The sequence below is a fragment of the Chelon labrosus genome (genome assembly GCF_963514085.1).
Source record: "Chelon labrosus genome assembly, chromosome: 4".
Classification (NCBI taxonomy): domain Eukaryota; kingdom Metazoa; phylum Chordata; class Actinopteri; order Mugiliformes; family Mugilidae; genus Chelon; species Chelon labrosus.
The window spans coordinates 9,724,157-9,746,003 of NC_140340.1; the positions used below are offsets into that span (position 1 = coordinate 9,724,157).

The 21,847-nt window shown below is 46.3% G+C and overlaps 1 protein-coding gene across 1 annotated transcript; it reads right to left on the reverse strand.

Annotated features, from left to right (window-relative positions):
• Nucleotides 1-105: 105 nt before the first annotated feature.
• Nucleotides 106-18,553, reverse strand: crocc (ciliary rootlet coiled-coil, rootletin; the record flags this gene model as incomplete). Its single annotated transcript, XM_084543441.1, has 37 exons — nt 106-845; nt 1,828-2,001; nt 3,221-3,352; nt 3,580-3,780; nt 4,141-4,290; nt 4,378-4,602; nt 5,120-5,335; nt 5,856-6,019; nt 6,353-6,473; nt 6,576-6,739; nt 7,147-7,570; nt 7,655-7,822; nt 7,957-8,116; nt 8,208-8,446; nt 8,638-8,781; nt 8,876-9,010; nt 9,100-9,279; nt 9,372-9,541; nt 9,695-9,822; nt 9,917-10,110; nt 10,861-11,091; nt 11,583-11,729; nt 11,814-11,958; nt 12,480-12,662; nt 12,763-12,962; nt 13,407-13,601; nt 13,680-13,766; nt 13,860-13,950; nt 14,297-14,524; nt 14,630-14,736; nt 14,819-14,984; nt 15,906-15,988; nt 16,080-16,157; nt 16,231-16,422; nt 17,857-17,999; nt 18,092-18,218; nt 18,497-18,553. The coding sequence occupies 37 exons, from the start codon at nt 18,551-18,553 to the stop codon at nt 759-761; spliced, it is 6,036 nt and encodes a 2,011-aa protein (XP_084399567.1). The 3' UTR covers nt 106-758.
• Nucleotides 18,554-21,847: the final 3,294 nt, after the last annotated feature.

Here is a 21,847-nt window from a genome sequence, read left to right on the forward strand (position 1 = left end):
TGATTCATCGCTGTAACCGAGTCTAAGGTATTCACGGACAGACGTGAGTTACGGTGCACACAGTCCGTTTATTCTCCTGCAAACATGTGGCTTCCATGTGTCCTGTCCACACAGATTAAACTGCTGCTATTCTTCATTATTTACACCTCTTAATATTAGCTAATAAAAACACACAGTGTAGGTTGACCACATCCAAAGCTTTTCTCAGTTATAAAATAGTGTTTATATGTCACACAATCAAGTCAAATGTCTCTAAGAGAATATACAGTGCAGATACTCCATTATGCTCAGTGTGTTTGTTTCCTGGCTCTCGCGCACAGTCCGAAGACCTTCCTTCATTCTTTGTCTGTCCTCAACTGTTAATATAAATGCAGAGGGATCGCTGCCAGGCTGCTGAACTGCCAGATTTTCCTTCCAGCTCTACATCCAGACTGTCTGGAGGAGAATCCTGCGGTGACTTGGGTTTCATCTTGAATAGGAGCAGGAAGTTTCGGGGAGATGTTGAGCAAGGCTCTAGTGTAGACGGCTGCCAGTAATCAGCGGTCTGCTGGTGTTTTCCAGCACAGCTGCCCAGTCGTGTCCCACCGCTCTCTCTCGCCTGTCATTTACTGTATGCTGCGGTTTAGTGTTCTTCGCTGTTCACAATATCAATAAATCACCTGGACAACATTTTTAAACAGTACAGTTAGAGTATGAACACAGTTGTTATGAGACTTTCACGATGAGTGAAGTTTCCCTGGACGACGAGGTGGTGTTACTCAGTTCCCTGCAGACAGGACGGAGGATGGAAGGGAAGGCTGACGCCGTTTAATCTCCTGCTGCAGCTGCTCCTTCAGAGTGGATACCTGCAGTAGTGACAGTAGATGACAAACCTTCATTTAAACTTCAGATCAATAACACGCTGAACACATGATTAAAATCTTTATATAAAAAAAAGGCTTGACGATACTTGGCATTTTCTTAGTTTGGCTTTGTACTGTTGTCATCACTTCATCGTAGTAATCTTATTCCTCCTATTCACTGTTAAAACAAAGGGAACTGAACTCCCTATGTGGTTGTTAACAGACTGTAGTCATCTGAGTTTCAGGTGTAAACCAATCAGGTATAACATTATGACTACCTTCCTAATATTGTGTAGGTCTCCCTTGTGCCTCCAAAACTGTTGTGACTCATCAGAGAATGGACATGGGCCTTCTGAGGGTGTCCTGTGGTGTCTGGCAACAGGATGTTGTTAGTGGGGGTCTTTCGGTCCTATGGGTTGAGGAGAGGGGCCTCTGTGGATCATCCCACAGATACTTGATCAGTTTGGGATCTACTGAATTTGGAGGCCAGGTCAACACCTTGTGCTGTTCTTCATGTTTTTTTTTTAGTTGTTCCTAAAGCGTTTTTGTGTCTGTGTCAGGCTGCATCCTGCTGGGGATGGCTGCTCTCATCAAGGAGTGTCATTGCCATGGGGTGGGGGTGCCTGGTCTGGTCTAGGTGGGTGGTACATGTCTAAGCAACATCCACATTAATGAATGCCAGGTCCAAAAGTTTCCCAGCAGAACATTGAATTGTCACAAGATGATCAATGTTGTTTACTTCTCCTGTCAGTGGTTTTAACGTTGTGGCTGATCAGTGTAGATGTCCCTAATAAAAACCTAAACTCTACACCATAAACTGAAGAAGCCACTTGGACGAGTGATGAAACATCATATTCACTGTTACAATTCATGTAGTTATGTCGACACATAATGTATAAACGTAGTGTCTCATCATTCACTATCAGTTTCTCCTAACCCAGATAAGGATCTGGTGTACGAGCAACATGCAGCGCGACGTGCCCACCTGCTCCTCCAGCCCTTTGACTCTGTGTCGGTGAGCTCGCTCTCTGGTGCCCAGCGTTCGCTCTACGTCCTTGAAGCTGATCCTCAGTCTCTCCGCCTCCCGCACGGCCTCGTCGCGCTGCCTCACCAAACTCTCGCACAGGCCGGTCGACTGCTCCATCTCAACCAGCTGAGTCTGAAACGCATACACACACACAGACGTGAACGAGGGGCGGATAACAAAAACGCAAGGGCAGCAGCTCAGAGAGAAGAAATATAAATGACGGTGAGAGTTCAGTCGAGTGTTTTATTCTGGGAGACACCTCTGGAGGAGTTGCAGTAAAATAAAGACAGTATGAAAACATGTATTTCTAAATAACTGAAGTGAGATGGACCTTGATAATGAGGCTTTAATATGACCCAAAGGCCCCCCCACTAACAACATTTTGTTACCAGACACCACAGGACACCCTCAGAAGGCCCATGTCCATTCTCTGATGAGTCGCAACTGTTTTGGAGGCACAAGGGAGACCTACACAATATTAGGAAGGTGGTCATAATATTGTGCCTGATCGGTGTGACTAATAATAGTATCAAATGAATGAAAAAATGCCATAAATGTAATGTTTCTATAGTAAAATTAACAGCCTCCTTTGACCAAAGGTTGATGGGTTTCAAATCATTTTAAGCGCAAGTTAAGTGCAAATTTTTCTTTTGCACTATTGACTCCCTACCTCACAAATGAATGTCATACTAAGAAAAATGCAACCACAATCTGCACAGTTTATGCATTTTGGGTGTTTTTGCCAAATCATTTTGGTTCCCAAAAACCCTGCAGCAAATGTTGGAGGGGGCTGTGGGCCTGGGAAACGTTTGACTAAATAAGGAGAAATGGTCTGAGAAGTTAAACCAGCCTGAAATTAACAACTATAATGAGTGTGTCCGAATTCCCCCGAGACCCACTCGTTTATCCGCTTCTTTACAGCCTGTGTGTGGTAAACAGAAAAACGTAGTCATGACCCAGATCTAAACGCTCTGCTCTGACCCTTTGGTTCGTGATGTTATCTACAAGTCTGTAAGTAATCTTATCTATAAGTAACAGGCTCCTCAGATGTCACTTAATAGACTTTGCAAAGTATAATTGCAGCCAATTTCTTTTTACACTCAACAGAGAAAAGTTTCTCTTACAAAACTACTTGTGCATCTAAACAAAAATCCCTCATTACTCAGCAAATACTTTAAGTCTTTTAACAGAAAACCGGTCTGAGAATTTATAAACCACTAAAGCATAAAAAGACCGAAAGTATGGAGTTAATTTGAAGGCCAGTCTTTTCCACATATGCTGCTGTGATCCGGGCCGATGTGATTTACGATGAATCTGCGAGTGCGGCGCAGAACGGGCGGCCGCTCCCCACCTGCAGCATCAGTATCTGCTGCTGTGCTTCCTGCAGCTCCTGCTCCGTTGTGTTCAGGGAGCGATCCAGGCGGCTCCTCTCCGCAGACAGACGCATGCTGCCTTCCTCGGACTTCAGCTTCTGACGTTCAACCTTAATGGAGGATTTATTCATAAACACGTAATGAGATATAAGATAGGATTGAAAATAAGACACCATGCATGAAAAAAACACCTTGAGCTAATGTGGTTTTTTTCCTGCATCCATCACTTGACAAATAATCCATGAACCCCAGTTTGAACCAGCTACTGTAGATGTTTCAACACGACGAACACTTAACAGGTTTTTCACATTAGTTGTGCTCAGTTTGAAGAGCTGACCTTATCCAGTGTATTTCTCAGTGCGTTCTTGTCTTTCTCCAGCCTCAGGGCCTGTCTCTCCGCGTCCTTCTTCTCCGTCTCCAGCATGGCGACCGCTCTTTGCAGCCCACGCAGTCGCTCCTCCACTGCGGCCCGCTCCGTCTGAGCGGTCTGGGCGCTGCGCTGCGCCTCCACGAGACTGGCCGAACGCTGACGCAGAGCCTGGCGGCGGAAGATAGAAATCGATGGGGATATTTTATTCATCTTGTTGAGCAGGATTTTCTGTTTTTCTGTTTTCTGCTACAACAGCAGGCTGCAGGGGTTAAAGGTTAAAGGTCCAGTGTGTACGTTTTAGCAGCATGTAATTTGTTCCTGCAGAGTGTAACCGACTCAATACTTCTCTAGCATGTTGATGACCCTACATTGGACATTGGACGTGCTCTCTATTTGAAAACGATTCATAGTCACAGGTGAATATACACTAATTAAAACATAATTATGAATACTGTATCCTATTTCAGCTCATGGATACTTTTAAATCCCACTAGACCCCTCAGTGTTTTGCAGTTATCTCTCTCTAACCTCTCGAGTGTTGTTGAGCTCAGCCTCCAGTTCTTCCCTCTGCAGCTCACTGTGGTTCAGCTCACTCTGCAGGCTCTGCACGCGCTCAGTGAGGGCGGCCACGTTTCTCTTTACCTCAGCTGACGATGCCCTGGCTTCATCCACCCGTTCCTTAATGCCACAGAATAAACACTGCATCACCGTTCACTGTTCATCCACATTTCACCCCCCCCCCCACATTGTTGAAGACCCACTCACCTGCAGAAGTTTTTTGTCCTGCTCGGTCAAACTTAGCGTCTTCTGCAGAGCAGCCAGGCGACCCTGTGTGCTGCACTGAGCAGCTGACGCCTCCTGGAGGGTCTGGTTGAGAGAGGTGGTCTTGTCTTTGAGAACAGATTCTCCTTCCTGAGCTCTGAGCAGAGCCTGGTTCAGCCTCTCCACCTCCCTCTGCAGCAGAGACACTCGGGCTTCTCCTTCTGCCACCTGCAGTCAGTAGAAAACGATCAACCAACCACTACAACTTTAGGAGGTGATGAGTCGGAAGTTTGGAAGCTGTTTTCACAGTTTTTTGTCAAATGTAGTTCTACAAAATCGAACTAATTTGCTCAGTACTTTAAATATAAACTCACACATCAGTCTCAGCCACACATTCCATTCAGTGCTAATTTGCAAATGTTAAAACAAAGCTAAAACCTGGTAATTAACACTTTACCTGCTAAACTTTAGCATTTTAAGTGTCACCGTGTCCATGTTAGCATGCTGATGTTAGCATTTAGCTTAAAAACATTCCTGCGTAAGCATTCTGCAAGAATTACATGTCTTGTACTTTGCAAATCTTTCCTTATATGTTCTATAAATTATTCTGTTATTAAAGATATTTTTTCCAGGGTAACTCTTCGGTGCATAAAGTTTAACTGATGTTTACTTCTAAAGCTGATCCACATAGTTAGGGATAATCAGATCAGCATTACCTAAACGAGTATGTATCACCCTGCCGTACCTGTTTGAGCAGAGAGTCATGGCGCTCCTGGGAGGCCTGGCTCTCAGCCTCCCGGTCTCCCAGGCTCAATTTGAGTCTCTGCAGCTCCCCCTCCAGACTGCGCCTCCCCAGCTCCACCCTGGTGGCTCGGGCTTCAGCGGCATCGAGAGCCTCCCGCAGGCGCCTCCTCTCCGCTTCCAGGCGCAGCTCAGCGGCACGCTGCTTATTCAACTGATCCTGCCGAGATGGAGGTCGGACAGAGGTCATGTTACACGAAGAATACACTGTTTATGTGATGAAGACGTGAGTTTGACAGATTATAGAAGCATGATCGGGAAAAGCGCTGATGATCCACAGCTGCATCCAAGCTCCAACTTTACTTCTCGTCATTAATCACTTTTTGTATTACAAGTGTCTAAAGCCAATAAAATACATTCCTACACACACATGCAGCATATAACGATTTGTCTATCTGTGCTTTATGTTGATTCACTTTGTGTCTCTGCTCCTCCTGGAGTACAGAAGGCGAATTATTTTTGAAAGGTGCTGCTGGCATTAAAAACAGACATATGGAGACCTGGCACAAGACACCACAAGAGGTGCAGCACCGTGTGTGTGTGTGGCATCTGTTGTTATTACATTCCCTGACAGCTCACACTTGTAGATATTGCTCTACCGTTGGGTGCGACCATATGGCGATCGTGGCGGTCTAGCGGCCACTGCTGAGTTAATACGCAGAACACAAACATGCGCGTACCTGCGTGTGTTTCTTATCCGCCTCGGAGGCCTGCAGCGCTCGCTCTAAATCCCTCACCCTGTCGGTGAGAGCTCTCCTCTCTCTGTCTCCTCTCCTCACCACCTCCTCCTGCTGCTGGAGCAGCATCTGAGTGGTGGTCAGGCGCTCATCCAGGCCACGTTTACCTACGATCACACGTGAAAATGACACGGCCCCGCGTTATTTTCAGTTGAAAGTCGCTGCTTTTTTTTTTTAAATATGTTTTTGGGGCTTTTGTTGCCTTTATGATAGGGATAGCTGAAGGTAGACAGGAAAGGGGGGCAGAGAGAGAGGGGATGACACGCAGCAAAGAGCCACAGGTCGGACTCGAACCTGGGCTGCTGCAGCAAGGACTCAGCCTCGGCACATGGGTCGCCAGCTCTACCCACTGAGCTATCCCGGCGACCCGAAAGTCGCTGCTTTTAAGTTGAAACCCGCCTACACAGTCCCCTCAGATTGTATATACTGTGAATATTGACCTTCTTGGTACTCATGTAAGGTTTTTTGCATCTGAGTGAGACGACTCTGAGCTGAGTCTCGCTCCCCCTTCAGCTCCTCCAGCTCCCGCTGCAGGGCCCCCAGCTGGCATCGCACATCATCCTTCAGGAACAGCAATAAACAAGGATTTGAAAAAACACTCATTAAAAGATTATCCTCAAATTACTATGAACATTCACAGTGTGCGCTGTGCGGCTGGGTCACCCTCTCTCTCTGTGCCTCGCGCAGCTCCTGGAGGAAGTCTCTGAGGCCACTGCGCAGGGTGTCGGGGTCCAGCTCTGGCTGAGGAAGAGGAAGCGGCGTATCCCCTCTATCAGGAGACACGGGGCTTGAGCCTAAAGTGTTGTCAGGGGTGCTAACGGGAAATTCTGTAAAAATAAATAAATAAATAAATGTGAAGAGTTGCAAGCAGTTAGGGAGGAGGTGTCCCATCATGCAAAGTTAAGATAGAGTGCTTTCTACTCAGCACCACATACAGTATGTGCTTTAGATGTAATTTTATAATGATATAGTAACTGTATGTTGATTTTATTCCAATATTCCAGTACCTACAGTGTATAAAATATATATGCAAGTACAAAACCTACTTGGTGATGCTTTAACATATCAGCCATCATTGATTTATTTCCCTAAAAGTGCATTTTTTTTGTCTTTCTGTCAAAGGTTTTTACTGCAACTTCCCTCTGTCCTGCTTCTGTCCTGTCCTCAATTAATTTTCTATGTACTGTAACATGCTATGCAATAATTAGATTAACCCTGCACGCTTCATTCTTACCTTTAGGAGGCGACAGTGAGGAGCGCATAGGCGAGATACTGTAGTGGCGTGACGTGGTGCCGGGTGATGTGGAGCTCCCTCCCGGGCTCCTCCCCCTGCTCCCTCTGCCGCTTGCTCCGATGCCCAGCGTTCGCGTCAGCGCCGACTGGAGGCTGCTCAGACGAAACTCCAGCTCCTTCCTCCCGACCTCGGAGCGCGACAGCTCCGCCTCGGTGGCGGCCAGTCGGCCCTGCGCCTCGCTCAGCTGCAGGCTGGACTGGGCAGAGGAGTCCTGGGCCGCCTGGGCGCGCAGGGACAGGTTCTTAGCTTCATCCTGGAGCTTCTTCTCACAGCCGCGAGCCTCCTGCAGCTGAGCGGTCAACTCTCTCTCGCAGCTCCGCCAGCCCGACTCAGAGTCCAGCAGACGTTTTTGAGTCATGGAGAGCTGCAATGAAAAATTAAGAATGACACACTGAAGACAGCGAGTTTACAAGAAGCTTGAAATCTCCTCACTCTGCTCCATCCTCACCTCTTTCTTGAGGGAGTCTCTGGCTGTTTCAGCTTCGGCGAGCTTCTGTTTAAGGGTGAAAACCTCCTTCCCTTTCTCCTCGTCCCTCTGCTCCTCCAGAGACAAGCGAGTCTGCAGCTCAGCCACCTCCCTCGCTTTCTGCTCCTTCTCTCCTTCCAGGACCTTCAGCTGGCGCCAGAAAATAAAAAACATCTTGAAACTACCATTATGACTTATATCCAACTAACAAAGTGTGAGTATTGAAGCGACTTTCCGTTTTAAAGGTTACAGAGGTGTGCAGGAGACGTGACCCCATGTCTGACCTGTCTGCGGAGCTCCTGCAGTTCTCGCCGAGCCTCAAGTCGTGACCTTTCCACTTCTCTCAGGCAGCTACGCAGCTCCGTCACCTCCTTCTGAGTGGATGAGAAGTTCTCCTCCAGCACAGCCAGCCTCTGCTCCTTCTCTTCACACTGTCGTTTCAAACTAAGAGTCCCGACACACACATTCAGAGAAAACATGTTACTGTGAGCATACGTACGCAAGCGTCTTACACCTTTCTCATTCTGGTATTTACCCAATTCTCTCGGTTTCTGCGCTTCGCAGAGCTTCTCTCAGTTGAGTGTTTGACTGGTTAAGAGTGTCTCTTTCTTTGCTGACGTCGGAGAAGCTGCGACGCAGCTCCGTCCCCTCTCTTCTGTAGTTTTCTGCCAAGTCCTGAGTTTGGTTCAGACGACGCTCGGTCTCCAACACGTCCCGCCTCAGCTGGTCTCGACTCTCCTCAGCAGCTGAGAGAGAAGATCTGCACTGCTCTAGCTGGAGGAAAACAGTTAGACGTGTTTTATTGTCTCTTTGATTGTTGGCAGTACATCTCAAAACTGGAAAACATGACACATGTTTCTATTCGTCTTTTTATCAAGAGATACGGAAAATGTTTTTTACTACAGAATGTGCAGCTAACTTCCCTCCTAAGGCTCTTGAATTTTGTGTCTCGTACTGTCATCTACCTCTTTGAGAGCAACCTCAGCATGAGACCGAAGATCAGAACAAGTCTCCCGTAGACTGTGGAGTTCCCTCTCGTGAGCTGAGGCTGCATCTTCCAGCTGAGAGCGAAGCTCCAGCAGCTCGCTGTTCAGGGCTCCAACTCTGATCTGAGAAGAGAAAGACAAAAAAGTCAGTTTTGTGCTTTTGTGCTTTAACAACAGTCACCGAAAATGAATTCATATCCAGGTTATCTCCCATCACCTGTTCCTGCTCCTTGTAATGAGCTGCTTCTCTGGACAACCGCTCGGCCTCCAGGGCTACAGAAGTCAGCTCAGCCTGCAGACTGGACACCCTGTCAGACAGAACCGTCTTCTCTGCCTCCTTCAGAGACAGGGCCTGGGAAGAGAGAAGACATCTGGTTACACATGACACATTGTTCACATGATACTATTATATGACTCCACAGCAGCGTGAACACATCCGACCTGTTGTTTCTCGGTCTCAGCCTGCAGCAGACACTGATCTCTGTCGTGCTGCAGACTCCTCAGTTCATCCTGCAGCTCCTCTCTTTCTCTCTTGGCTCTGTGGAGGTGATCCTCCATCTCCTGCCGGAGTTTCCTCAGGGCGACCTCGTGCTCCATCAGCAAGCTGTGCCGTACGACCTCCTGAGAAACAAATTAGCAGAGAGCACAAACACTGATTAGAAAGTCACTGGTACCAACAGAACAAGTGAAAGTAAGGATGTTAACCCTCTCACCTTCTCTGAGACCAGTCTCTCCACCTCCTCCTGATGCTCAGAGATGGCCTTGCGTAAAGCCTGCTGAGTCTCCAGCTGTGCAGCCTTTAGAGTCTGAGTCAGGGCCTGTTTCTCCCTCTCAGCTTGGCCCAACGCGTTCTCCCCATCTGAGCGTACGCGTTTCAGTTCAGCTGGAAATCGAAAAATGAAAGAGACACAAAACTCTACCATTTGATTCTCATTCAGTCATGTGACTCTATCTTCAATTACAACAAACAGCTTCAGTTTGGATGCATCTTCTGCTTTTGCATTTTCATTCTGCGAGCTGCCTCCTCGTCTCTCACCTGCAGCAGTCTCACAGCGGACTCGCAGGTTTTGGTTTTCAGTTTCGAGCTGCTCTCTGCGAGACTCCACCTGAACAAGCTGCTGCTGCACATCAAACAGGCTCGTTTCCAGGGACTCCCGCTCTGATCTGCAGGTAGCAGACACGAGTTACGTCCGCGCAAAACTCACGGGAGAACGTATGAACAATTCACTCGGACTTAAAACTAGCACAGCGCACACACCTAAAAGCAGTCAGTTCCTCTGACAGCATGGCGTTTTCTCTCTCGGACGCCGTCAGCTGGACCACAAGAGCTGCTTTGTCTCGGGCCAGTTCTCCCCGACTGCGGCCGGCCTCCTCTAAGGCCACCTCGTTCCTCTGGCCCTCTCCTCTGGCGAGACTTAACTCTGAACCCAGAGAGGTCACCTCGCCACAGAGCTGTCAATGAAGAAAACAATTAACACAATATAACATTTACCCACTAGTTCACTAAAGAAGACTCAGAGATTTCACCTTTATAGCAAAAACAATGTCCAGTTGGTGTGATCTCAATAAAATACACAGATCAGGCATAACATTATGACCACCTTCCTAATATTGTGTAGGTCTCCCTTGTGCCTCTAAAATAATTCTGACTCATCAGAGAATGGACATGGTCCTTCTGAGGTTGTCCTGTGGTGTCTGGCAAAAGGATATTGTTAGTGGGGGCCTTTGGGTCCTATGGGCTGAGGGGAGGGGCCTCTGTGGATCATCCCACAGACACTTGATCAGTTTAGGATCTAGTGAATTTGGAGGCCAGGTCAACACCTTGTGCTGTTCTTCGTGTTTTTTTGAGTTGTTCCTAAAGCATTTTTATGTGTGTGCCTGTGTCAGGCTGCATCCTGCTGGGGATGGCTGCCGCCATGAAGGCATTGCTATGGGGTGGGGGTGCCTGGTCTGGTCTAGGTGGGTGCTACATGTCTAAGTAACATCCACATGAATGAATGCCAGGTCCAAAAGTTTCCCAGCTGAACACTGAATTGTCACAAGATGGTCAATGTTATTTACTTCTCCTGTCAGTGGTTTTAATGTTATGGCTGATGTATATTTATGACGTTATGGCGGTGTATATTTCTGAGCACATTCCCAATTTTTCTCTTATGCTGGACTTAACCTTTAAATGATGACGTAGTATAATCTGTTACGTACCTGGCTGACTTTCTCCTGCAGCTTAAGTCTCTCAGCCCTGAGACTCTGGAGCTCGGCCTCCATCCCCACCCGGCTTAGCTCGGCGTCCTGCCGTGACTGCTGCAGCGTGATGCGGGCGGACTCCAGCTCCAGCCTGTCCTGCTCCAACCGCACCAGCTCATCCCTGATGGTCAACTTCTCCTGCTCCGCCTCGCGTTTCTGATCCAGCAGGAGGGCCTTCTCCTCCTCAAGCTTCGAGACACAGATCATTTTTTAATATGAGTGACGGCATCTTACATGAAGACAAATGCTGTGAATCTGCTGAGTGCTGACTCTACAACTATTTGTTTTGTTATGTTACATGACAAATGGAAGTCAGGGGTTTGAGACGGACTGAGATGGGTCTGCCAAAGTTGACGTCGCACATTTCTGTGAGCTACTGAATGTAAATCCAATGACAGCCCTGTTTTGTTTTTGTGTAACTTTCTTGAGCTGGGTATGAGGAGGTTTGAAGGTGTTTTTTTTAGCGGTGCTTTGACTTTGTTTGTAAATACAAGTCCTCATACGCCTCCAAATGCCATACAGTGTCCACCATTAATAGTGCAAAAACACAAAGACTTGAAAAGCACGCACAATTCTGCAGAAAGGTCATAGAGATGCAGTTGGATGAAGCCAGAAGAAGCTGTGTTGGCAAACTTTAAGTGCACCAATGTAAATTTAACTGTCTCCTAAAATCTTCTTACTTGGAGGATGTAAGTGTTAAGGTCAGCTTTGTCCTGGGTCAGGCCCTCGTTCATGCTGCCCATCTTTGCCAGAGAGTCTCTGAGAGCTGCATCCTCAGACTGGAGCTTGTTCAGCAGTAGAGACAGCTCCGTGTTGCTGCTCTCGGCCTGGAGGGAAAATCAGGGGTCACACAAAGGAAACGGACAACGCGACAGGCCAGAAATCTGCAGAACAAGTCGGCTCTCTCTTACCCTGGCCAGGGCTTCGGACAGCTGGGCTTTCTCTCGCTCCAGGAGCTGCCTCTCAACCTCCCCCTGTTGGTGATTCTCCCTCACCGACGACAACTCGCCACGCTGAGCGGAGGCTCGGCTCTCGCTCTGATCCCACTGCTTCTGTCTGTATCGATGCAACACATGTAGCATGCTTTTTTATCAGCGGAGACACAGGCTCTCTGTGTGTGTGTTTGTTAGCGTGTGAAGTTTATTGTCAGGGAGGGAAATATGGATGGTGTTATCTGAGAAGTGGACATGAACGGTTCAGTTTGCAGCTGTAGTTTTCACTTCTATCATGAGTAAGTGTGGAGGTTTATTGCAAAAAGTAGCTTTTTTTGTATAAATGTTAATGTACGATATTGTTTTCTGACATTTTGAGGTCAGATGAGTGTAGACAAGTAAAGACAGACATGGTGTAAGGGCGTCAGAGCAGCCTCACTGCAGTGAGCTCATCATTGGTTGAGGAGCTCACACAGCTGGCATCGTAAAGAGAGACAAATGAGGGAGCTCTTCATGAACGGGAAGCCTATACAGATCTTTTGAACAGCTTCCAGTGACCGTGTGCACTTTGTGTCGACTGACCCAGACTTTGTGGATTAGTGTCCACATCACTTTCACCTAATCACTATCAGTGAGCCTGCTTACATCCTCTGAGTCTCTGCCTTCGCTCGGTCTCTCTCCTGAATGGCGGCCTCCTTCTCTTCCCTCCCGTGATCCCTCTCCCGCTGCGCGGACGCCAAGCTCAGCTGAAGCTTCTCGCAGTCCATCTGCAGGATCTGGTTGCCGCTCTGCGTCGCCTGAACCGCCTTCTCCAGGTTCACTTTCTCGCTGCGCATTGATTATGTGGGAGAACACACTGGCTGAACGCACTGCGGGATCTTCAGAGATTAAGAGCAGATTGTAATAGACGATGTAAGCATCTGCGAACCTGGCCAGCGCGTCTCTCTCCTGCTTCAGACGGTCCTTTTCTCTCTGCGCCGTCTCCCTCTCTCTCTGAGCGGCGTCCCTCTCTCGCTGAAGCGCTTGGCATCGCTGTTCGGAGTCTCTTTTAGCCACGTCTGACTCCGAAAGCTGCTTTCTTAACTGCTGTGCCGAGGACTGGGCAGAGAGAAGGCGACCCCGAACATCCTGCGAACACAAGAGATGATTATGTTCATCATCTAGGACCTACGTCTGCTTTAGACTGGCCTTATTTTATCTAGGGAATTTGTTCCTAGTAATTTTAGTAATTTTATAATTGCTTCATCATTAACTATTTCATATGACTTATATGCAAATTACATTCCTACTCATTGTTGCTTTACTAACTGTGGAAAAAGGAGATTTTTAATTTTCCGTTTAGGTAAAAATAAAAATAAGATGCCAACCATGAACAGCAACATCGTCGGCTTCTAGTTTAAATCCAGACTGGAATTAAATAGCCCAACATATTTGAATATTTCCATAAAAAAAATTCCAGACACAAGTGTTTTTTTTCCTGAATATAATTAACTTGACTATGAAAGAAGACAAAGCGACAGCGTCCTTCATGAGCACTGTGCGTCTGTGAGGGTTTATAAACAGACGTGTCACCTGCAGCTGCAGTGTCTTGCTCGTGACTGCGGAGCGGAGAGCGGACAGCGCTGCCTCCGGGAGAGGAGACAGCGAGGAGGGTCTAGTGGGGGAGGACGGCCTCCGAGGAGACGGGTCACGGATCAACGCCAGCAGCGGCGCCCCGGCGTTGTCCTGATCCGCTTCTGAAGACGACTCCCCGTCTGACAAAAGTGTCTGTGAAATGGAAATTTAAATGAGGCACTCAGTCCCCTGGGAGGAGTCGGCTGATTGAAAACTGTTTGTGCCGTTTACCTGAGCGATGTCCCGCAGCGTGTCCAACAGCGTCTCGGTGTGAGTTCTCATCATCTGCGCGTCGCTCTCGCCGCTGCCGCTCTGCTCCTGAAGGAAAACCAGAGAATTGAAGCGCTTACACATCAGTTAGACTAATGAAACTGACCGATAATAAACCATAACAACCTCCATGACTCTCACCTCAAGTCTCCTCGTCAGCGTCAAAATTTCTCTGTCTCTCTCTTCTATTTGGCCCTTGAGTCTGTCCGTCTCTCGCGCTGAATCCGACAACCTGAAAAACATTTTTTGAGGAAACTGTTGTCTAATAAAGCTATGAAGGGGGAAAACCTGCAACTTTTCACCGCCCCACCTTTATTTTAATGATGTCCTCATTAAAATTTGTTCGCTAACCAATCAAAAAAAAGGTCTACACACTGAAAAGCTAATGAGCCGTGGCATCCACTGCTATGTAGAAGAGGCCTGTTAGAAGTTTTACACCCTTTACTGCTGAAGTTGTGGACTCATCCAAAAGTGTTTAAGCTGCTGTGTAAATGCCAAATCACCTATAAAAAGCTAATTGAGAAACGTTTTAATTAGGCAGCCAGGTGGTAAATCTGGAGCTCAGCGCAGTCACTGACCTGACGTTGAGCTCACTTCTCTCTGCATCGGTTCTGGTCTGAAGGTTCATCATCTCAGTGACTCGATCTCTCAGCTGCTGCTCCAGCTGGACCCTCAGGGCCTTCTCCCGCTCCAGAGCCAGAGTCGCCCCTCCCTCCCGACTGTGCAGCGCCGCAGAGAGACCAGCACAGGACACCTGAGCAGAGTGGGACATCCGGGCCAGCTCGTTACGCATATCTGACAGGTCCCTGAGATTGAAGGGAGTGGAGAGGGAAAAATCCAAGCAATCCAAAAATTAAAATGGGAATCACAAGATTTTTTAAATGAAACAATCTGGATGTTGTTATGTTCACCTTTCAGTGGCGCTCTTCATCTCACACACGTTCCTCCTGAACCCGACCACCTGTCGCCACAGCATCAGCAGTCGGCTGTGCTCGCTGCTGAAGTAGCTGTGGAAAGACTGAAGAAAACTTTCTTTAATTTAATTCTTTTTTTTTCAATTTAAACTGGTTTACAGTTTGGGGCAAGCATCCCTCTCTCACCTCCTCTTCTCTCCTCCAGTCTGACTCCTTTTGTTCCAGCTCCTCTCTGGCCTTTGTCCAATCGGCGGTGAGCCTGCGGAGGTCCTGGCTGAGAGCCTCGTTGGCCAAACCGGCCTGCTCCAACTGCTCCCTCAGCATCGCGTTCACCGCAGACAAACTGCTGCTCCTGGAAAACAAAACAGGAAAAAACACGCAGCGGGAAAAATAAATGACGTGGTTCGGCTGCACCTTTGAAATTACGCAGCTCAGAAAGAAAGAGAGACTCCACTAATTTTACATAAATCAAACAGAAACGGGAGGAGGAATCAGGCCTGATATGACTGATATGATATCTGATATACTACGTGATGAAGAAAGTTCTGTTGGAAGAACATCATGAAATATTTAGCGACTGCTAAAATGAAATTTGTTCAAAGAGGCTCATGCAGAATGGGTGGATAATGGAGGCAAAAGAATTGCTGATCATTTTCGTCTCGTTGTATATTTCTGGAGTGGAGGTTTGTCACATTATATCTGAGCATGTTCCCAGATGTACCTTTTAAAATACTTTGGATAGTAAGTAGTTTGCACAGAAATGGCTGCAGCCAACCCTTGGAAGAATTAAATCATCTGTACAGACAGTCTGATCTTTAGCTTAAGTCTGGAATATGACAGGAAACTCTCAGAAATAACCCTGTGCACATGTCATTAAAAGACGATGTTTCTTGGCCAATTCATTGTCGACCATGGCTAATCCTCTTTCTGCCTCTTGTTAAGTGAAGTTATAAATTTCTTGTAAGGAAAAAATGGTGGAAAAACCCCTTCTTGGCTCTTGAGGAAGCTTTGTCAATGAATGAACTGTTCCAAGCAAGCAATGTCTGAAAATGAAAAGCAATCTGATGATGCTGTTTCATTAGAAATAATGAAACTAACAAGCTGATCCGTCCTTCACTCCTCGTATCTGCTAGAGGCTAGCAGTTCATAGCTAAATTAGCTTCACCGACCACAAATCTCCAACCAAACTGCTGGTGGTCAAGTTGCATTGTGGAGGACGAAGGCACCATGAAGAAGAATGTGATCAGACGTCGCTGGTCTAATGTTGTGTCACCTCTGTTGTTCTTCCTCCAGTCGGATTAAAGCGTCCTCCAGGTTGCTTCCTTCATCTTGATGTCGACCATTCGATGTTTCACTCTAAAAGGGATGGTTTCATATTAAAGTAGTGTCTGTGAACACGGTGGTGCGGATAGAAACGTGCATGCTAATCTTAAAAATAACCCCTCACCTTTTGTTTCTCCAGCTCTGATGACTTATCCTGCAGCATCTGCTCCAGATCCCCACACCTCTTCTTGTACTGGAGCACCTGAGGCAGCAAGGAAAATCAGTCACACCTCGCCGGCTCCACCTCGGCCGACGGCGCAATTAATCCGTCCTACCTTGGCCTGCAACTTCTGCACGAGCTGCGCCTGCCTCTGCTGCCCCTCCTGGTACGCGGTGAGCTTCCGCTTGTAGGCCGCCTGCTCCTCGTCCAGCCGCCTGCGCAGATCCACGTTCTGCTGAGCCAGGCTGCGGGACTCCGGCGAGTCGATGTCCACGTCTCCGGTTTCAAAACGCAGGGCCTGCTCCAGCTGTGGTGTTTAATTAGAGGTGAGAGGCGGGGGGGTGACGCTTAATTTCACACAAACATATTTCACAGATGGTCGGAGATCTGCACGGCACTGCCACGCTGTGACTGTGGACGAAAATCAGTCTAGTGTAAAAGTATCTTCCTGACTCTGGAGACCGAATTTGACAAAACAATCTCACAGCAGGTTCAGTTAGTAGCTGCTCTGGAGCCTTTGTTTTACGCTTGGACATTTCTTACATTACCTACCTGATATATTAAACATATCCCAACTAAGTTCCTATTTACTTCAAGACCTAGAAATCTAACTCACAAATTTATCTTTGTAAATATCAGGGTCTTTGAACATAATTCAAATTGAGGGACAAAGTGTTTGCACCTACAGAACTTATACGATCGTCCGCTCAGCTCCAACACAGCAGTGCGTGCAAATTTTAAAAATAACTCAGAGAACACCTTGACGACCAGAGGGTTAGAGGCATTGACCATAAACTGCAACGTCCCAGGTTTGAGTCTGACTTCATTCTTCATTCTCTGTCCTCCAATTTAGCTGGGACATCAGCAATAAAAGCTAAAAAGAAGCAGCACGAAATGCATCTAAAACTACATTAGTGTAGTTCATAGAGATCATGGATGAAAGATTTGAGATTACAGTGTTTTCAGGCTCATCATTCTTAACCTTTTTTTATTCTAATTTAAGCAATTTAATAAGAATCGTGTCCACAGTTGTAATCAATGGTAGTTAGTGGCTTGACATCTTAAAAACACAGCATTTGTTCAAATAACATCTCGGTAAATTACGTATTAATGGGTTGATTTTCTTTGCACTACATTGTCTTGTCTCATCCGATGACAAATGTGGAATTTTTGTCTCATAGTTAAAATTTAAAGTCATGTTTGTGACGGCAGTGAATAAAGATAAACAACCAGAAACACATGATGCCGTATGTCTGATATTTAACATATATTTCAGATTTGTTTTCATTGATCAGAGTTTAATAAAGGAATTGATTTCACTGCAACTTCATGAGAGTTTCCTTAAAAAGCGTCTGGATTCGTGCCTGCCTGATTCCTTCAGTAATGTTCTGCCCACGTTCAATGCCGCCCACCCACCACCACCGCTGCCACTACATCTCTCTCCACTCCACTGAAGCCCCCTGTTTACAGTCGCCCCGGGTGACAGACGCCATGGCAACATTCCACTTCAGTTCATTCCAGCCCCCATCACCTGGGAGACGAGGAAATCTCAGACAATGAAAGACCAAGAAAGCACTGAAATGGGGAAAAAAAGGGGGAAAGTGCCTATAGCATTCGATTTAGGTCCCAACAATCAGAGCACCTGGAGAGGCTTTTTATACAATACTAGACCTCCTTAGTGCACCTCTACCCATCTGTCCCAGTCAGTTGTTGCTCATGATGTCCTGGAGACTTGACTCACCCTCTCGCTAATCGCCCCGTACTTGATGGCGAGCTCGTCCCGGTCCGCTCTGCTGTGTGCCAACAGGTCCTCCAGCCTCGCCAGCTCGCCCTGCAGCACTCGGTTCTCCTCCTGGATCGACATGACCGACGACATGGCTCCCGCTGCTCACACAGGACATGAGGGGACGGGTCAGGCAAAGAAAAGGGGACATTATTTTTTTTTATATTTATATAACAGAGAGCAGGAAACTTACGGCTATCGTTGAGGTTCTTGGTGACAATCTCTCGTACTCTTGCTGGTATACATGTAGGGGGGGCGTCAGGTGAAGGGCCCTGGACTGTCAGCCTCTTCTCCTCAGACAACACGCTCTCCTCCAGCCTCTGGTGGAGAGGACGCAGACACTCTCAGTTTGACACATTTAGAGACAGAAACAACCATGGGCATATGACACTATTGAGCAGGCAACCACAACAACACATAATAAACACAATAAAGACGATGGTGTGCTTTAAAGGTGCCAGGTGGAGCCACAACTGCTGCGTAAATACGCATCACTGTCCTCAAAACGCAGACAAGCACACGCATGCTGTGGATGAAGCAGCTTTATTTTGTCACACGCCGAATAAAATGAGATGAAGGAAGGCCCGGGGTGCCTCACCTGTATCACAGACTCCAGCTTGTTGGAGTCCGTGTCTGAGTTTTCCGCAGCGCTCATCGCGGCGTGGATACTCAAAATCCTCCGAACGAAAATTGGATTAACTCCCGGTAAAAATGAAACGTCTTCAAAAAGCTGAGCGGTGGTCTTTTTGCTTTCCGGTGAAACAGAAGAAGAGTCTAAAAGCCTCTGAGTTGGTTATTTGTCGCAGTATGAGCCGACAAAGTTTGGTCTCAGAGGAGCCAGAGAGTGTCCGTCCGTCCCGTCGCCTCCTCCGGTGCAGGCAGAGATTGAGGACAGCAGGATTAGCAGGTTTTAAAGCGCACACCCCTCCACCACCTTCACCACCTCCGCCTCCGTTACTACACTCTCACTGCTTGCTTTCCAAAACCCCTCCACACACCTCTGCTGCTCGGATGCACAACAACGAGGGAATATTTTATGATGGAGGCCAAGATCTCCACCATGTATGGTCAAACTTCTAGTGAATTGTAAAAATACATTTTTTAAAAAATCTATACTTTATCACTTTGCCCCTAAACTCAAACTGCCACTACTTTTCTATGACTCAAACTGTTTCATCAAACCTAATAGAGCTGCATTTGATCATATAATTGTTTAATGATCTTTGTCTACTAATATGTTTTTTTTTTTAACTCTGTGATTTACAGTTTTGATTAAGCGGAAGTTTAAAACAATAAATGAAGCTGAGTCCAGTGGCTTCAAAAAAGTGGTCTGATCAACTTTAAAGACAACTCTGCGGGGTGGCGAGACAATTAATGTTTGAAGAAAGAATAAAAAACAAGTTGATATAATGTGCATTTTTTTCTTTTCATAGAGAATGTCTCTTTATTGGAGAGATATTACAACACAAAGTCAAATAGTATTTTATAAGCTAAAAGGTTTAGGAAACACTGGTTTAATAATGTACATTATTACCTGCCTTATAGCGTAAAGTAGTGTTGTTTCATTAAACAGAAATAGTCCGACTAATTATAAACAGGACCTTGTTAGTCTTGGTTAATGTGGTGTGATTGTTGGTCTTCACGGTGATTGGTTTGGATTTGGTTTGAGCTGAGATCAATAGGTAACATATCTGCTTGTGTGAAACTGTGGGACAGAACAGGACAGCGGAGAAAATCATCGGGACTTCACTTCCTCCCATACAGGACATTGCAAAGAAACGCTGTCTGACAAGGGCCCAAAACATCACCTCAGACCCCTCAACAACCCCCAACATGAACTGTTCTCGCTGCTGGCCTCTGGGAGGAGGTTTCGCAGCCTACAGAGCAGAACAGCCAGGTTCAAAAACAGTTTCATCCCGTATGCCATAAGACTGCTTAACGCATTATAAATAGTACCCCTCTCTTCACCCACCCACTCCCATTACCCTGCAATTAAAATGTGCAATAATATTTATCTACATTTTTAAGTTTTTTATACGTATATTTATTCTATTTTGTATATACCGTTCCTGTAAATTGTATATACCGTTGCTGTTCACTATTCCTGCTGTACTCTGAGCCATTGCACCGAAATTTCATTTAGATGGAAATCTAAATGACAAATAAAGTCGGTCTAAGTCTGAGTCTAAGAAAAATGAAAGACAATATTACTGTGCCCCAAAAATACTTTAAAGTGAAGAAAAATGTGATTTTATCTTGGTGTACTAGTACAGCAACGTAGCCTGTGCTGTCTCTAACGAGGGGAAAGATGTTACAGCTGATTCTGTTCACCCACGTCCATCTTAAATTAAAATAACCGCCTGTCTTCACGAGTCTTTGATACTAGAATAAGCAGCAGAAACTAACGTATCCACATTAAACTTTTTAATCAATATATAACAGTACTGGAGCACTGACTGGGGAAGTAACTGCATCAAACATGAGGGGGTTCAGTGCTCTATGTGGTGTTTGTATCGTCATAGTTACCGACAAGAGATCATTGTGTCCATACCAGACCCCCCACTCTGCCTTATTAATCCCCCAGTAACGCAGACACATGTCTCCAGCCTTTAACCCTGAAACCAGACATGTTTACTACAAAATACACCCATCAGATCATTAGGTACACAAAATAAATCCATATTGATATAACAGTTAGATGTACTAAATCTCAGTTTCAGGTAGGTAATGGCGATTAGCATGCTTCTACAAAAATAACCGAGAAAGGTGATGATTCAGTGGTGTGTAGTACTATTTATTTGTATTGCGTTGTACTGGCACATGTTTCTATTATTTTGGTAACCCCGTTTCAGTCAATGGGCTCGACTAAATAACAGAAACACTCTTAATTCAGTCCAGTTCAACATCGTTACAAACTACATCCTCCAAAATGACCATACAGTTAAATAACCACATTTCTGACACTGATTCAACACAAACTTAACATTATAACAGTCATGAAGCTAAGACTTAGTGCTAGTGTACCTAATGATGTGACAAGTGTATATGTGTATATGTCAAGAAAAAAGCTGTTTTAAAACGCAGTTGTGACTGCCTACAGCACATTTATAGAGAGTCAAGAATATCTTAACAGTTAGATGTTCTTGATGTTATTATTGTGCATCAGTGTTCACAATAATGAAATACATACTGACAAAATGAGTTTGTTTTATTCTATTGCAATAAATGTGTCATTTGGTCAGATAAATCAAATTAATGGTCAGCCACTGGACTTAACTCCAAACTATTTTTCTGTATGTGACCTGGCACCTTAAGCTCCCTCTCAAGGTGCTCAGGAACTTTTACACCTGCACCATCGAGAGCATCTTGTGTGGAAGCATCACCACCTGGATGGGGAAACTGCACCAGGCAGGACTTTGTGGCCCTCAAAAGAGTGGTCTGTTCAGCGGAGCAGACCATCAGAACCCCCCCTCCCCAACCTGCATGCTAAACATTGCAGGTTAAGGGGCCCGAGAAGATCCTGGAACAGCCCAGTCACCCCAGACACTCTCTCTTCTCCCTACTGCATACGTGTCAAACATAAGGCCTGGGGGCCAAAACCGGCCCGCCAGAGGGTCTAATCTGGCCCGCGGGATGAGTTCGCGAAATGCAAAAATTACACTGAAGACATTAACTGCAATTTTTCCAATAAAGGTAATTGCTATTCCAAGGGGAAACATTCGGTGTTGTCGTTATTCATAGGTAAATACGCTATCGTGTTATTGGTTCGGCCCCCTTGACATCAAACTGTGTTGTATGTGGCCCCTGAACTAAAATGAGTTTGACACCCCTGCCCCACTGCCATCAGGCCGGCGTTTCCGCTGTCCGAGGACAAAGACGAGTTTCTATCCCCATGCTATCCGTCTGCTCCACTCTGCATATATGAGCTACCCTCTTTAAGTTTACATTT